The 12,712-nt window shown below is 36.5% G+C and overlaps 1 protein-coding gene across 8 annotated transcripts in view; it reads right to left on the bottom strand.

Moving 5' to 3' along the window:
- The window catches only part of LOC149776592 (transmembrane protein 177-like), a 37,632-nt gene that overhangs the window by 1,973 nt on the left and 22,947 nt on the right, over positions 1–12,712 (bottom strand). For all 8 annotated transcript variants that reach the window (XM_089941068.1, XM_089941071.1, XM_089941074.1 and 5 more), the window contains one exon: positions 5,495–5,985. In XM_089941068.1, the coding sequence (XP_089797194.1) occupies positions 5,495–5,985 (491 nt within the window). The remainder of the gene's footprint in view (positions 1–5,494; positions 5,986–12,712) is intronic.

Genomic DNA, 12,712 nt, shown 5'->3' with positions numbered 1-12,712 from the left:
TCATGTGCTGAAAAATGGCGTTAAACCCCACAATCCAAAAACAACTGCAAAGACACTTGCCTGATATTTCATAATGTGCTGGCACATCTGGGGCTATGCAGTTTGTAGGGTGTAATGAGTAGAACAAACAACACAAAACCCCATTTTCTGGCTCATCATGCAGATCAGGGTCTATGTTATCTGCAGCTGGATTTAACTTGTAAGGGCTGTTACATTTAAACATACATGGGACCCAGGGAAGGCAGTTTAAAAAAAAAATATATGCCAGGGTATTTCGATTTCAGAGTTCATATTAAAATGATAAGAAAATTCTAAATTGCATCTATTGGTGAATACCCCACTTTAAAAAGGCCTTACCTGGGTCCCATGAATGTTTTAATGGAATAGCACTTATAAGTTAAATCCAGCGGCAGATAACATTGTATATATAGTAACTGTTGAATATCTGGTTCTAAAAAGCGATGCTCTATTAAATTTTCTGTTCTGGATCCTGTTTTCATTTAACTTGTGTTGGTCATGGTCTAGCTGCATATAATTAAAAATTTTCTACATATTTATCTTTTCAAACTAATATATCATTGATTAAATGTCAAACTGTGTATTTATACAAGTTTTCCACCCAAGAATTTAATCCCCTGACATTGATTCAACCTCAAAAGTACATCACACTAGAAGCAATCATTGACTTTTTCCATTGTAACCAAAAATGTTTTAAATGGAAATATCCTGTCATCTTTACGAGTTATAACCTTCAGTTAATTTGTCAATTGCTAGGACCAACACAAATGTGGTAAGTCTAACACTAAAGAAACACAAACAGATTTTACAAATATTTTTTCATGATGATAAAGTGCACCCAGAGATATATGAGAGTCCAGATCTGGATGACACAGGACAAACAGGAGTCCTTTAATGGGACTGATGCACTATTGTCCAAAAAGAATTACCAGGGGTTCAAGACAGTTTCTTCTTTTTAACTGCTGAGTGTTGAAACTATCTCTGATATTCTTGAGCAATAATATTTTTAAATTAGCCACTGTGGCAGCCATACTGGATGTAAGATTAGCAGCATTTTCATTTAGGACAAACTAGACCACCATAAGATATTTGGTGAAAACCTCTTGTTTGTATGACCATTCATTCAGGAGAATTAGTGACGAGGTTTTCAAGGTGTTCATTGTAGCAGTCATATAGGCCTGTTTGATAACAGTTTTTCATCCCTTGACTTAATTCCCCTAATTTACCCATGATGCAACGCTCTTCCAGCAAGCAAATCTATATGCTGTGATGGAGGCCAACAAAGCACAGAATTAAAGCTATCCAGCAGTATATAATGTGTGTATGTATCTTATTAATCATGTCGTCGTTTGAGATAAATTTATAAGGTTCTTATCAGTCTAACTCAATATATGTCAATAAAAATGTGTTAAAATGCAAAATACATTTTTAAAATTTTTTTAATCAGTATCGCATGCAAATTTACAGATTTTCATATCCTTGCAATGTGGGTCTACCCATGCCAATTTGTGATGGTGCCACATATTTTGATGCTGATACTATAGATGTGAAGCATAGAGTCCAAGCTCATATATGCCAACCCCTGGCGAGGAAAAAGTCTAGTCCAAGTGGACAAAAAGAGTAATCCAAGCAGAAAAAGAGTAATCCATATATAACATAATAAAATTCAATAAGCATATGTACAAAATGATTTATTTACCCCTTCTGATCTTTTGACATCAATTACTGCTTCAAATTTTCATACATAGCGCTTTGAGTTTTAAAAAGCAACAGTCTCTCATATTGCATTTCAAAACAATTTGTACAGGCTGAGATTATGAATGTTTTGCACATCAGTAGGGTACAAAGTGATGGGTTACAAAGCCTGGATCTAAATTCAGTTTTACTTTTGTAAACAATGCTGAACAATCTCTAACAGTCAGCATTAGAATGGTAAAGAACCAATATTCCTTTCATGACCTGACAAAGAGGAGGAAATTTATATCTTACAGTTATTGGATCTTTTAGCTGGGAAATAAGGTGCCATTGCACATCAACTCTATCTGCATGAAGTACATTGTCAGGTAGAATGACAACATGGTACTTCAGGGGTTCTCCTTCTAATTTATCGGCATCCTTTCCTGCAGCAAGGTGCATTGTATGACAGGGACAACAAGATATGTACACTGATCGAGACATTTTACAAAATATAGAATGAAACTCCTTTATGAATTCCAGTCATCACTGATGCATTAGCAGCTGAAAACCCCATACAGTTCTGCCAACTTATGTTTATTCCAAGCATTATTATGCAAATAGAAAATGTTTTCTCCAGTTGAATCTACTGTTAATTCTGGTAATGAAAGAAGAGCACTCTGACATTGCCCTTTTCATTGCAAAGACTCTTACACAGACTAGGTATATCTTTTTGTCATCATAATCACTGCTCCAGTGTGTTACAATACTAAACGACCCAATTTTCATGACTTCTGCAATTTAAAGCAAATTATCTTCTGCTCAACACCTAACAATATTAGATGATTTTGTTCTTGCACATGCATATTTTCTGCAATTTGGAATCAGGAAACATCCGTTTGAGCAAAGGATCAATGCAGCCTTCTACTGCTAGGGGTAGTCCATTTTATTAATTAAGAACTCCGTAAATAACACTCCTGCATTTATTAGTTCTGCTTTAAAAAAGAAGTTACAAATTACCTTAGCACTGGAATTGGTAAAACGAGCTAATTCAAGGTTTCTTTCTTTTACTGTCATGACAAATATTAAATTCCTTTCCACACAGCCTGTAGTGGGCATAAAGCTGCCCCAGTATGGAACACAGAATTGTCTAATTCATGTATTCATCTCTGAATCAGTTTTTTTGTCTTTTTCTAATCCATCTGTGAAATTATTTGAAAAACATTTTTGCTCTAACACATGCATCTACTAGAATAAATATGACTTGACTTTTGGCGATAAATGCCTACAGAAAGGTTCTGTACTAGATATGAATCAGAACAAAGAATCTGCAAAGATTAAAAATCAGAAAACCAGTCTGTTCTCTCTTAACTAAGCCATACCACAAGGGTTTATTACAAAGAAAATTAGGAGTATCAATCCATGAATCAAGGGATATGTTATATTGTTACAGGTTAGAACCCCCATCCCTTGATTCATGGACGTATACTCCTAATTTTGTTTGTAACAAGCCCCTGTGAGCCATACAGCTGCTATAAATAAAAACTGAGGTCAAAAGCAGCATGTTCCTTGGAAATGGGGCAGCTACTATAAATAGAACATAATACTGTTAGGAAAGTGCATGCAAGGCTACGGACAAGCGTACTCTGATGTCGTAGTTACGCAGAAGCTGTTTTTTTCTCTAGAATACGGTCTGAAAGATTAATGGGATGTTAATAAAAATGAGAAAACAAATTATCAATCTTTTTGGGAGGGGGACATACTGAAAACGTGTAATCCAAATAAATTTATGTGCAAGGTGTAATTTAGTGGGAAAAAAGTGTAATGATTAAACCAAAAGCGTAATGGTTGGCATGTATGCAAGCTATACAACAGTATATAATAAGTGTATGTATCTTATTATGTCTTATTTGTCTGTCAGTACGGCTTAAGCCTTGCCATAAAAACAATACCAATCTTCATATCCTAGATACATGCATCTACCCATGCAGCTTCAGGATGGTGCCACAAATCTTGATGCTAAAACTACAGATGTGAAGCATAAAATTCAAGCTACCGTATATAATATGTGTATGTATCTTATTAAGTACATCTTCATTTTTCTGTCCATGTGCATAATGCCTACCTATTCAAATGTTTTCCATATAGGCAAATAAGTCATACCAATCACATGCAACCACTGATTATAACAAATATCAATTTATAAGGTTCTCATGACTCTAAATCGATCTATGTCAATATAAATGTGCAAAAATGCAAAATAAAATAGTTGGTATTTTTTACTCAATATCGCTTAGTGTTAGAGACTTTACTGATCTAGGGGCCCTGAGTGGCCAAGTGATCTAAAGTGCTCACCGTTTCAGATCACTGCCATCTCGCCTCTGTCTGCGTGGGTTCAAGTCCAAGGCTCAGCTAGCGTGGGTACATGGGAAAGCCTGCTAGTAGCTTCTCGTGGGTTGGTGGTTCTTCCCTGGGTTTTCCAGGGTTCTTCCTCCACCAGTTACACTGGCCACCATGTATAGCCCATCTTGTGTTGAAAAATGGCGTTAAACCCTAGAACAACAACATTTACTGATCTACATATCTGTACCATGTGCCTCTACCCTTGCCTTGTTGCCATGGTGCCACATATTTCGATGCTAATACCATAGATTTCAAGCACAGAATTCAAGCTATTCAACAGGATATACTAAGTGTATGTATCTTATTAAATACGTCTTCTTTTGTCTGTCCTATGCGAACGTTTTCCATAAAAGGCAAATAGGTCCTACCGATCGTAAACAGCCACTGAATTTGACAAATTTGATATCAATTTATATGTTTCTCGTCAATCTAAATCGATCTATGCCAATACGAATGTGTGAAAATACAAAATAAGTTTTTTTTACTCAATATCGCTTAGGGTTAGCGACTTTACCGCTCTACATATCCGTGCCATGTGCCTCTACACATGCCATTTTGCGATGGTACATCTTTCAATGCTAATACTATAGATTTCAAGCACAGAATTCAAGCTATCCAAAAGTATATAATGTGTGTATGTATCTTGTTAAATACGCCTTCATTTGTCCATCTGTGTGCCTAATGCCTTCCTGTACAAATGTTTTCTGTATAGGCAAATAAGTCATACCAATCGTATAGAACCAATGCTTATGACAAATCTGATATCAATTTATATGTTCCTCATCACTCTAGATCAATCTATGCCAACAGAAATGTGTAAAACTGCAAGATAAATAAATTGGTATTTTTTACTCAGTATTGTTTAAGGTTAGTGACTAGCTAGTTGATGCATCCAAAATGGGAGTATTGCTCGCCAGAAATAGGGATTGGAAATTCACGCACATGGTTTCTGATTTCAATGTACCAAAGAGCTCTTCTGGGGAGTCATTGTCAGGGGCGGTAGCAACCCTTATCGAACAGGCCTATCTATTGGCACCATTTTCATTCAGGACCAAACAGAATTCACAATGAGTCTTTTGGTGAAAAACCCCATGTTGGTAGGACTTTTCATTGAAAAGAAGTAGCAATAACAACATTTTCAAGATGGTTGCCATGGTGGCCATATTGGATATAAGATCACCACTTTTGTTTGGTATGAAATAGAAATAATAAGTCTTCTTGTGAAAACCCAATATGAATATAACTTTCCATCTGGGAGAATTAGCAATGTGATTTTTGACATCAGATTGGCAAAAATTTGTCGAAAGGATAAATCAGAATAATTATGCAATTTCATTAAAATTTCAGTTCCAAGTTGTAAACATTTTATCCATCCCTAAATTTTGCAAAATGTACTTACCTGTCTTTTATTAAAAAATAAACTGTGCTCCAAAGAATGCCACAAAGAGAGTATATAATGACACGAAACCAAGGTTTGGTATGTGTAGATAGCTTGAATTTTTCATTTAAAACGTTTACTGTCCAAAAGAATCCTATTGATGAAAAGCTCTGATTTGCCACTTCTACATGTACACTCCATGATTTGACATACATCATCTCACGAGCTATACCAAATTGTTTGGCATTCCTACTTAGTATGCAGCTTTGAAGTAATTCTTGTCCAAGCTTGGCATCCCAATCAATCTTTCTATCTGGTCGATAAGACAAATTCTGTAATGAGTCACCAATTTCTGATACAGACTTGTACTGGAAATTCCATGGAATCCCAATGTGTCCTCCTTTAACCAAGGCCACTGATCCCTTGTGAATAAGATCCTGATGAACTGATGGAAAATAGTGGACATGTGAGACAGACTTCACATCCCATTTTAGTAACATGTAGTCCGTCAGCTAAAATGAGCAAGAAAGAAATAGTTTTAAACAAAACATGTGACCTAAGATCGATATAAAATAAAACATTTTTCGAATATAATTATGTCATTATAACAATGAGCTCTCCCTCATATAATGTGGTAGCTGGTGCCTATAACTGCTGACTGCACTTTGCAAAGAACACATTACAGTGAAAAATGTGTAATGTATGAAACAATGATATACTGAGAACAGCTTAATATACTGAACTGTGGTATAGCAGGAACTAAAAAAATTGGTTAATCATGTTTTGCATAGGAAACAGATATAACACTAAGCTTTATCTTCACTTCTTTCAACCCATACTGTTACACAGTTGTATGATTTTGGTCATGGGATAGAGGTACTGTATCATGTTGTACCCAGAATTGTGTTATGAATTTCATTACAACGAGGGACAGCTGTACTAGTAAATTTGTTTAGTAAATGGATTTATTATTTAGAGATCAAATGACTAATATCATTATTAAGCACCTGACTCATCACCCAAGAAGTAATTGCCATGTTTGCCATCATTACTTGCTTATAAGACGAGTCCAAATGCAAACTGCACAGATCAAGATCTGTCTGTGCAGTTTGTTAAGAGTAATCAGCAAACAAGATAGATCCTGATCTCCAGGTGCATTATGCCATGGCAGATCAGAATCATTGTTGTTTGCAGTTGGCCTCAACCTATAAGCAAGTACATATGGTATACTCGGCAGCATAACCTATCATATATCAGACCATTTTATGTTGACTTATCCCATATGAACCGATATTAATTCTTAGTGTATACTTAAAATTTAATACAAAATTGTTGAAAAATGTAAATTTTATATATGACAAGTTGAATTTTTGCATGATAAAGAGTGAGTGTTGGGTAAGTGATAGACAATGGACCAGAATGTGCTAGAACTTTCCATGTGCATTTTTTTATAATGATTAACCATAAGAAAATGCATTGACCAAGATCTGCAGGCACATGATGTGACAGAATGCCAGGATCTAAGCAGTAAGAAAATGCAGTGAAAAAGATTTGTAGGCAAATAATGTGACAGAATACCAGGATCTATGCAGTTCGTTTTTTTTTAACCGATCAATCCTGAGAAAATGCAATTACCAAGATCTGCTGGCATATAATGTAATGGAGTTAACAAGACAAAATCATAAAAGTCACATATAGGTCTATTAGTTTCCTGTTCTTGAGTTAATGCCAGTTACAAACAACATCTCATGCGAAGATTTTAAGTAACTTTTCAAGGACAAAAATCTATCCCAGAAGGAATTGAGGCAAAATGCAAAAGGCACATCTATTAGACATAATTCATTGCAAACTGCATCAAAATATGCCGAATTATACTTGAGATATTCAATCTACTTTTTGTATCACAATGGGTGAGGTCATTTTAAAAAAAATATTAACCATACCATTATTTTCTTCTGGTCCACACAGACCACAGTTCACAATGAATATATCTGTAAGCCACATTTTCCCAACAACAGTTATACAATAACAAAGGCATATCCTCCTCATCATAGATGTTGGTGAAGATGTTGTGGAAAGCTGCAAATGCTTCTATGCCAAAAGCCATGAATACCTCTGTAGGAATTCCATCTTTAGGGGTCATCCATTTGGTACATATGCAAAAATCTGGCAAAGCTTGACCCCTCTTCCCCTCCCTGTACACATGCATACTTTTTTACCCACCCACCCCCCATTCTATAGAATGGCCTATGTTTAATCCATGCAGAAATCATAAAGGATCAATCACATTTATCATTTATGTATTTAATAAAATGGATAGTCCACCATGTCTGGCTGCATCAAAGAAATAAGCTACATAACTTTAAATAGTTTGTCTAGTGTCCGCTAAAATTCAAACACCAACTGAACCCAGTCAAACAGGCTACATATTAGACACATTATTATCAGGGTTTTACCCCCCTTCCTATGCACCCCCCCCCCTCCTAAATGCATACATACTAAATGGACGGCCCATTACCTGGTGCTCTGCCACAGCACATCTGTTCAGTGGCCTTCCATAACTCCTCCTCAGATGGGAGCAAGTCCATCTCTTCATATACTGGTCTTTGATAGATTTGTTGCAGTGTTGCTCTACCGACAGTAGATGGGTGATTGATGAGCTGGCTAAAATGTACCTGCCATCTTGCTTTTATCCCTTCTATTTCTTTGATGGTTGTGGTGCCATCTTCTGAAAGTAAAAGGGTGGATCCTCATCTTGATGGGTCCTAAACAGCTTTACTGGCACTAAAGCATATTTTGAAGTTCTTCATATCAGCATATTGTTGGATTTTCTCATCCTTGTTTTCCAACCATCAACCCTGCATTTTATGGAGTTCCCGTTGAGCCTTTACCTGCAAGTGCTTGAGCTTGTCACCCTTGGAAATGGGGTTTTGGTCTTTCTGCCACTCACAGTATGTCTTAATCTTTTCTTCAAGCTTGATGTCCTCATCATATTCATCAAACCAGTCCTGGTAGACTTGTCCTATTACCAAGACTGACTTAGCTGCTTCCATAACCATCTCTTTGAACTGGGTCAATTTTTCAATTGGGCCTTCAGTCAGTGGTCCTTTTTGCAGACAACTTCTTGTTGAGCTTGATTGGGAACTCCTGCTTGTGCTTTGGATGCTGTAACTTGCTTGTGATGACAGGTCTCAACTTTTTGGGTCCCTTGTGATGGTGACCATGAGGGATGATATGCAGGTTAAGCATGGTTCTGACAAGTATGTGGTCAGTCCAGTGCTCTGCTCTGGACATGGCTCAAGTAAAGAACATATCTTTGATGTCCTTCTGCTTAGTGATGACACAGACTATGAGGTGCCAATGCTTAGACCTTGAGTGCATCCACATTGTCCTGTACATGTCTGCTTTTCTAAATATTGTGTTTCTAAACATTGTGTTGGAGATCACATGGCTGTTTTCAGCACATTTGCTCAGGAGAATCAGACCATTGCTATTCATTTTGCCAAAAATATGTTTCCTCATCACACCACTCCACTAAGCTTGGTCCATGTCAACTATGGCACTGAAATCACCCAGCAAGATCAGCTTGGCCCAAACAGAGGAGAGGATTGAGTACAAGTCAGTATAGAACTGTTCCTTAGTATCATCTGGGCATGTCATGGTTGGAACATAGACACTTATGATCGCTAGGAAGCATTTGCCACTCAAAAGGGAGGTGGAGTTTCATGAGTCTCTCCTTGTGCAGGTTGGTAGTTCCAGAAGGTGTCTCAGCAGGCTTGTCCTAAGGGCAAGTTCCACTCTATGGATCCTGTCTTCTGCTTTTCTCTTCCAGATAAAGGTGTATCCATCTCATATCTCTGACAGCGATCCCTCCCCCGCAAATCGGGTCTCACTTAGCGCTGCCAAGTTGATATTATATCGCACTAGTTTTCTGGCAATAAGGGCTGTTCATCTTTGGGGTATTGCCCCCAGGTCTCTATCCATGAGAGTATGGATATTCCATGCTCCTATGATAAGTTTCTTTTTCCCCAGTTTCTTTGTTCTGATAGGTTCTGCGTTTAGACTATGTAGAGCTGACAATGTTTTGGGTCACCTTTTCTAGACTCCTTCCTGTCCAGGGTAGGCAGTGTTGCCCTAAAAAGGCTGCTCAATCACCCCCAATGCTACCAGACTCCTCTACTGTCCTGGATACACAGGAGAATGACCACCTGTCCAAAGGCTGCCTATTTGCAGGTTTGTGACTACGAGTGCCATTGGTCACCTCCACCTGTTACTTTGCCACTCCCCCATTGCCACAGGACTTCTAATGTACTAGTACAGTCAAGTAGTGGTTAAAAAACAAACAAACCTTTATGGGACAGCTTTAAGATTTGGAAAGTTGTTGCACAGGGGCGATCCCACTCTCTTGGCCCCAGGAGCTGGTTCCCAGAGGCAAGAAGAATCACTTCAGCCAGAGACTCCATTGGATGGTCATGACTTTTAATGCCCTTGATACTCCACAGCACCTTGCTGGTCCGCCATTGTGTTCATTGGGTCAACTATGATCTCATCCACCCAGTTATCCAGATCAGACGTTACCTGGATATGTTGGCAGGCCATATATATCTATGTTTTCATTCTTTTATCTGATTTATGTCCTTTATTTTGCAGTGTCCATTTAATATTGGCCCTAAGCAATACTTTATTTTCAAGTTTAAAAATCCACATTATATGTTTATAATAAACATGTTTTGTACATATATAAAAATTATTATATTCATGCCCATTGTATTCCTACCTGAAAGCATGGTATGTTTGGATGATGATACATGCAGTGTATTTTCACCATATGTCTTTAAAAAAGTACACTGTAATTAATTTTAAGTAGTAATGAGATCATAGTCTAGCAAGTCAGAAAAATGGTTAATAAACCACCACTATATTTTTTTCTACTTTCTAAAAATTCTGTATAAAATGGCAGTCAGAAAGATTTCTAAATTACCTTGAAACAACCTGTAACATGTACATGGAGCAAAGGTGCAAATACCTGTATACCATACCCCTCCTCTCAATTTCATTTTTGCTGATTAAACATTACTCATACACAAAACACTGAAGTATTAATGCTGATATAAGACCAAACTAGGCCCTTCTTTCCAACCAAACTGTCACAAACAAGGCACACAATATTGATTTCTAGAAAGAAGGATTTTCTTAATATAAAAATTCACTGTCTGGCTATGTTACAACAATCGATCGATAGGATTGCAAATTTATTGGTTTATTATTTGTACTTATACTAATGTTATGCATTGGTTAAATAGTATTTGCTTCACTACTGTTTTCATGTTTTCACAAAAATAAATGTCTGAAAACAACCTTAACTTACAACGTTCCAGCGCGTTTCAAATTCCACAAGATAGCATTGTTCAATATGTTTCTGGCTTACATGATTCCATTTTTAAACGAAATCTTCTATCTCATAATATTTAGACTTTGCTTTCTATGAACTGTATATTTTCCGTGATCTATTTGCTGAATTGTTTATGAAAATAGACAATTTAATGAAGCAGCATTTCCCAGACACAGTGATGTCCACCATTATAGGTTTACTTATGGTTTCAAACTGATTATATAACATGGCAGTTAAAATCTTCATTTAAAATTTTTTTAAATTAGAATGTTCTTTTCGCTGATTATATTCTTAAAACACAAATTACTATTTACATATCGATGTTTAAGTATCAAAACAGAAGTTGCTATGTTTTCATCAATGGTAGGCTTAACTTGTGGAACCTGAACATTGATAACTTGCTTGGGAAAGGGTTAATAGTCAGTCAGCTATTAAAACACACGCCTGTGAAAGTGCAATATTTCGTTTGTCTGCACAATTGGTCTCAGCACTGCATGCAATACATTTGGCCTTGGGCTATAACACTACACTGTCAGAACTTCCTGGATACTGTGAGGGGGTATCTCAAAAGCCATAAACTATTGTAACATACTATATGTCTAAAAGAAATCATAGGACAAAGTCGTTTTCAATGTCTTAACAGAAAAAGGCAAAGTTTGCATGTTTTAGGCAACTTAGTGACCCACTTTGCCTGGTAGCATGACCAAGGCAATCATGATGGATTTCAGCCACTATAGTAATCACTGAGTATTTCAAATAATGTGAATACATTAAATTAATTATTAAGGTATCAAAAAACTTTGCTAAAAAATGCTTCAGTGAACTTGATAGCAAGAAAGCTACAGGACTTGATCAGATTGGTCCATGACTCATGAAAACCTCTGCCTCAGATATTTCTGATAGCATAACATTCATAATCATTTTAAGTACTGCAACCTAATCTGTCCCCAAAATATGGAAAACTGCAAAAGTAATGCCTATTCATAAATCTGGCTCTAAGAATGATGCTGATAACTACCAACCAATCTCAATACTACCAAACTTGATTGAAAAACATGTTCATGACTCATTCTTACCACATTTAACCAAACACTTGCTGTTACACCCTAATCAATCAGGCTTTAGACAGAACCATTCATGTAAGACTGCCTTGATCTCCCTAACCGATAAATGGCATTAAGCACCTGATCAAGGCAGAATTAAATTTTAGGAAAGCTTTTGACATGGTGGATCATGAAATCCTCTTGAAGAAACTGAAAATTTACCAATGTGATGAAAGCACAGTTAGATGGTTTACTTCATACTTAAGTGAGAGAACACAACATGTTTATATAAATAATGTTCTGTCTGAACCTGGCACTATTAGATATGGAGTACTACAAGGCACAATTCTAGGTCCATTATTGTTTATATTGTTTATTAATGACCTAGTACTTTTACTAAGGGACTCTATATCATCTACAGATCTCTATGCAGATGACACAAAATTGTCAGACATTGAAAACACAAAGCATGAACTGGAAATGTCTTTACAGGATGCCCAAACAAACTGAAAAACTGGTGCACATGCATTGGTATGGTGGTAAATACTGGTAAAACTAAAATAATACTTATATCAACACTGCAAAAAAGGACAAATCTTGATAGTGATAAACTATGTCTGACATCAAAAGATAAAAATTTGCAAATGGTCTGTCATGATAGACTACTTGTTGTTTTAGTATATAATAACCTATCATGGACTGAACATATCAATCAAAAACATATCAGTAAAAAACTCAATTCAAGTTCATGGCTTCTTAGTAGGATAAGATATTTTATCCCTGAAAGGCATAAAAAAAACTATT

Source organism: Sinohyriopsis cumingii, chromosome 18 (genome assembly GCF_028554795.1).
Source record: "Sinohyriopsis cumingii isolate HCF-2022 chromosome 18, ASM2855479v2, whole genome shotgun sequence".
NCBI classification, from domain to species: Eukaryota; Metazoa; Mollusca; class Bivalvia; order Unionida; family Unionidae; genus Sinohyriopsis; species Sinohyriopsis cumingii.
This window is presented reverse-complemented; position numbering and strand designations above follow the sequence as displayed.